The 6,000-nt window shown below is 35.0% G+C and overlaps 1 protein-coding gene across 1 annotated transcript in view; it reads left to right on the forward strand.

Moving 5' to 3' along the window:
* Nucleotides 1-1,481, forward strand: part of LOC133326658 (voltage-dependent calcium channel type A subunit alpha-1) — a 186,202-nt gene extending 184,721 nt beyond the window's left edge. Inside the window, exons 31-32 of the mRNA XM_061535282.1 lie at nucleotides 810-1,024; nucleotides 1,096-1,481. Coding sequence (XP_061391266.1) covers nucleotides 810-1,024; nucleotides 1,096-1,246 — 366 coding nt within the window. The 3' untranslated portion in view covers nucleotides 1,247-1,481. The remainder of the gene's footprint in view (nucleotides 1-809; nucleotides 1,025-1,095) is intronic.
* Nucleotides 1,482-6,000: the final 4,519 nt, after the last annotated feature.

A 6,000-nucleotide genomic window follows, 5' to 3' on the forward strand; every position in this document is an offset into this window, starting at 1 on the left:
AAGTTATATAGAATAGCCGCAAAATACCTTAATCACTGTTATGTCAGCTTGAACTTAGTATTGTATTAACTTCCAAAATCAACAGCAAATTCTGCCTGCAAATAGAAACTACATTCATACATACATTAATAATTACTGTACAAGAAAATCAAACAGATTGTCGATTATTCATTTGTCAGTCAGTCAATAGTTTAGAGATAATTCACATATTTTTTTCTAAATGTTTCATAAATTCAAACTAACCGAACCGAACAGAGTGCTCGTCGAGTGCATGCCCAACTCGAGGTTATATTATTAAAATTGTGAAAACAAATGAAAATCAAACTTTAAACTTAATGTGAATGAATGCATTTTTGTTTTTGTGTAACTACAAAAATCACTCAAAGCCTAGATGTTATACGAAAACTTTTAATTTTTAGTAGTGATGAAAACCAATTGCTACGCAACTTCAGTTTGTAAGGCAAAACAAAATCCGATTAGACACAAACAGAGAAAGTGAGAAAAAAATCAGGCAGGCAGGCCGAGAAGTTCTGGAGGTACAACCGATCATTGACTTCGTTCGAACTTCAGTAACAAACAAAAAATAACAGGCTTCATACTACAAATCCAAAAAATATCCCGAAAAACGAATGCGGGGGACAACGTGTCTTCACAACATTCCCACCTACCAATTGTTCTTCTTCTACTTCTGCTACTACTACTACTTCTTTCGATTCCAACCAAGTTCGTCAAGTTTGCTTATGCATGATTTGCAACCCAGCTACAGATGTTTATTAATTGGCGTTCCCCAATTCTGTTTTCTGTTGCAGACACATCACTCAACACCTCATAGTGTTCACTCGTTGGTAAACCACCGCGATCTAATACCGGACCCTAGAGAGTTGTATTATAGCAGTAGAGAACGTGAACGGGATCGCGCTCGTTACAGGGACCGCTTACGTGACTACGATCCACGATATGAATATCGGGATCGAGAACGTGAGCTATACGAACGAGAACGAGAGTTGGAGTATGAAAGAGAAAGGTAAGTCGGGAGAGATTTCCCATTTCAGATTTCAATATTTAAATATTTTTGTTTTGTTTATTGAAATTTAGACTGGAATACATACCACCCTTGTCGTTTGAACAAGCGGTTGCTATGGGCCGAACGGGGAGAGTGTTACCCTCGCCGGTAATGAATGGCTATAAGCCAAAGGGTAGCCACCATGCACGCCACTCCGATTCCGACGAAGAGGACTGGTGCTAGCAAAGGCTTTGATTGCGATCGCGTGATCGAAGGGAACAGATCTGGGTATAGCATCAGGCCATATTGCAAACCGCACTGTCCGCACCAGATTTAGATCATAATTTTGATACAATACCAATGCAACATTTTCTTCACCCACAGCACCACCATCACTACCGCCGCCACCACCACCAACAACTACAACGACCAGCCATTACCGCCGCCATGTCATATAACGATCTCTATAGTTTGCAAACACCACTCGATGAAAACCAAAGACTTATGATGCCGCCATCACGACCGCCACCACCACAGCCACCAACATCGCCGACAACACCCACGTCACCCCAACAATCACTGCTAGAGTCGGAGGAACGCAAACGCTACGAACAGCGTCTGCGCAACCTAACATCGTTGGCATTCCTGAGGCACACCTATGCCTCAGATGTGGATGACGCTGATGCAGCGTTGGAGCGCATCATAGCAGAGACAACGTTTATGCAACCAAATATAGCAACAACAAAAGTTTATTCAGATCATGAGATAAATTATATCACAACTAGAAATTCAGATGCAGCAACAACAGCCACCAACAATAATACCAACAACAGCAACAAAAATCATTTAAACAAGACCAATAACAGCAACAACAACAAAAACGACACTACTACACTACCAACAACACATGTCGGCAGCACTGCCGTTGTAATGACACCGCCGTCGGATATAACCGCAACGGATGCGGAAATATTTATGGAGCCAATACGAGAGTCAAGCATAAGGGCCAGTACTTCAGGCAACACTGCTGCAACATCACAACAACAGCAACAAGAACAACATCTTTATCACACTTTATAAGGAAAACAAAAGGAAAAAACCAACAAACCAGCAACAACAACAAAACAACAACATCTCGAAAACCATCCATCATCAAATTCATCATCGATCGTTCTAAACCAAACCAAAGACTTTTTTAAAAATTACAAAAAAAATATTAAAAATAACGGAAGTAAAAAAACAACAACATTATTAACTCAAAATAAATCGAACCACAAGAAGAACAAAAGGAAAACATAAATAAAAATCTATAAATTTTTTATAACTGCAAAAACAAATAAAAAACCAAGAAAAAAAAATTAAATATACCTGCATTTGCCAGCCAGCAGCCGCAGCAGCTAACCGAATACCGAAAATCACTAACCTTAGCTTCATTTTAGTTTAAAAAAATAATGTATTTATAAATTTTTAATAATTTTTTTGTGAAATAATTAAAATTAAAAAATTAATGGAAAAGAAAAAAATGAAATACCACACACACACGTTTGTAAAAGCTTTAAATTAATTTAAGTACCTTAAGCGACATACTAACTACTCTTGATACCAAAAACAAAAGAAAAAACCGCAAAACAAACCGAAACCAAAACTTAATACCAAAATACAAAAATATTAAATCCAGTCAAAAAGAAGGTCAGCAGGAATTTATTTTTTTGTTTTGTTAGATTTTCATGGAAAATCCGTTTCTTTGTTACCAAAAAATATACATAGGAGATTTAAAAAAAAGCATATTTTAAAACGCATCTATTAAAATTATTTTACATACATACTTACATATACATATATAAGCCAATTTGTTACGTTTTATACTTGTTTTCATTGTTTTAGCCAAATTTTTTATCCTGTCTCTTAATTGCAAATCACTACAACAACAAAACTACTACGCATAGCTTTTATTTACCAAATTAGGCATTTAGGGGTTAATGAGGGTCATGTTTTTTAGCTTTTCTTCTCTAGGGCCAAATTTGTTTGCTTGCGAAAACTACTATATCTAATGGATCTCGCTGAAAATGTTGTTAAACCAATTGTTTTTAAATTTTTTATTAAAAAAAGAAGTAAAAAGAAGTATACATTTTACATAAAATATATTAATCAAAAAAAGTAGCTATAAATTTTAATAGTATGGTGTAAAAAAATTAAATAAGAAGTGGAGAGGAGAATCTGACAAATTTTAAAATCTAAATTTTTTGAAAGAGATTTTTTTGAAAATATTCGATAGGTTAATTTCTATCTACAATAGAGAAAGACTAGGTTGGCATCTTTAGTTTTAAACAACTATTAATATATGAAATCGAAAACAGGCGTTACCACTTAATAATTTTTTTGAAACAAGTCAAACTCAATCCTTTAAATTTCTTAATAATATAAAACACGGACCTAAATCATTTTCAAAATAAACGACTCAATTTCAAACGAAGTTTTCTATTATGTCCGGCATATAATGAAATCACATATTATTGAAGCATCTGGATGAACTAGGAACAGAGTATCTAACCAAAGTCCTCAAATCGGAGTTATCTATCCTAAAAGTTCTCGATATCTTGAAAATAGGTAGAATTATCCCGCTAGGCAAGGATGTCAACAAAGAATAATCATACAGACCGATTTCATTTTTGTCGCCCACCCAAACATTCAAGATTACTATCCAATTTGCCGAATATTAATACGGATTCCGGAAGCAGCACAGAAGGACAACCGATCTGTACAATATTTCCGTGTAACGTTGTATCATGGACTATATTAATCGTACGTATATAATTCAGAATAAAGAAGTCAAAACCCCGTATAGTGCAACATTTCTCCGGGACTGTTTAATCTTGATCTTTTTGGTATTCTACGTCCATCATCTGCCATAGGTTGAATATTTGTCTGGTAGAAATATTCCATACGAGGAATATGAAAATATCCGCTACGAAGTTAATGACCTCACTGTTAACCACATAAACACCGGAGATTCGACTACCTTACCAGGTCGATATGCCCATAATTCCGACCACTTATTAATTTGAGAGGTCACATTCGAAGCGATACTGGACCATATGAAAACCCAACACAATTACCACTGCAGTAGTTCTGTAAGGTACCTATATACCAAGCCCGGACAATATTTTTCGCGATTTTCACTCTCTTGGCCGACTGGAGGTCAACAACTCACCTTCCTTACCCTGAACATTTAAATCACAAGATTAAAATGTTCTTATTTTACACACAAATTTCTTGGCTCATTTGACCGATCATTAAATTCTCAATAGCAGATAGCAGATTCCCTTCCTCGTGTAAAATATGTGATTTCGGCTTATAATTAGTCCTCTACACTGACTAAAAAACATGTCAACAATATATTCTTCGGTCCATAGGGGATGACCCTATATATCATATGATCACTACCTTGACCCCAAATGGAACTTCACAGTGGAAGCTCTCTAGTGTGCTAATGTGTTACTCAATAAATATTTATGTGTAACTCCCACATTCGGGTAGATACATCACTATCATGTCTACGTCATTCAGTGTTAGTTACCACATGAAGGACATACGCCATTAATACAAATGTTGCCAGCTAGGTATGTCAGGAAGGATCATCATGATCTATAGAGGTCTAGAGGTACAAAAGAGAGCATATAGGGTTAGCCAACAATACATACATATGTAAATTACAATGATGGTTTTGTGCACACTGATAGAATCATTGAGAGAATAATTTTCGATGTCGAGAATAATGTCGAGTGCGAACACATAATTTGGATTGTATTTATACTCTATCAAAGTGACCATGGTTGCCTTTTTGGTGAAAATTGATCTATATCAAGAGATTTAGTAAACAGAATTGAATTCAATTCACAATGATTCAGTTGAGGATGCAATATAGACTTAGAACACCCACCACTGATAGCAGAAGCTTCCAAAACAAGCCAGAGGGTTTTTTTAATAGCTGAGATTAGGGAGGTGTGCTGGGGCCGAATTGATGACATGGTCCACATGACATAGTATAGCTCTTCAATTGCAACTAACCCCTTGTAAGGCCAATAATATTTAACCCTAACAACCAGATACGTTCGTACCTTTTTTAATTAAAAATGCTGTAAAATTTGCAGTAATGGAGATATTTGGATCAAATTATGAGGAATCATTCTCGAGGTGTTTCTACTCATAATGGATGAAAAAATTAAAAAATATATATATATTATTTACATGGATCTAAATTAGTGGTTCCCCAATCTGCCTTCTACGAGCCGCCATGATGGTCCCTTGTTATCTAGAGCTATAAAAATGTCCAGAGATGTTGGGGAATACCTAAACTAGATCCCTATAAAAATAAGGTTTTTCATCAATTATGAAAAAACCTTAACACATTTAGAAACTTTAACGAAATAACTATATCTGATGTATATAGATTATCAATTAACCTGGATTTTAATATATATACCCTTAATGTATAAATAATTTTGAGTTCCTACATCTAGCTCAGAGTCGTATAAACATATTTCTAAATGAATGAATCCTAAGTCTAGAAACCTTTTCAAAGATCTGTGTATATCTATATCGGAAATGCAAAAGAAGAATATCATCGAACAATCGGAAACTCTTTCCAACATAAGAAGAATATCGAAGTTTCTAAGCCAAGGGATATCTGAAGTGTGTGGAAAAAGTAAAAATCCTTGACGGAATTCTAACCACCAGTATAAACACATTTTTGTCAACTACAAAATGTTCTTGTTTTGATAATTATGGGGATCCCATCTTTGCAAAAAAAAATCGACCTCGGAAATAAGACAAGGTTTCAAATTCAATATTTGCATTCGGTTCAGCAGACAGTGGTGGCAGCATTTCAAATAACTGATTATTGTGAAAGAATAAGTTATTTTAGTCTTTAAGCTAAGATGCTATAAAACGTTTATATAACTTACAGAATTTTGTTATAGGATAATTTTTGAAACAGT

This window comes from Musca vetustissima, unplaced genomic scaffold (assembly GCF_032173495.1).
Source record: "Musca vetustissima isolate MV318-11 ecotype Yass unplaced genomic scaffold, APGP_CSIRO_Mvet_v1 utg7864, whole genome shotgun sequence".
Taxonomy (NCBI): Eukaryota; Metazoa; Arthropoda; class Insecta; order Diptera; family Muscidae; genus Musca; species Musca vetustissima.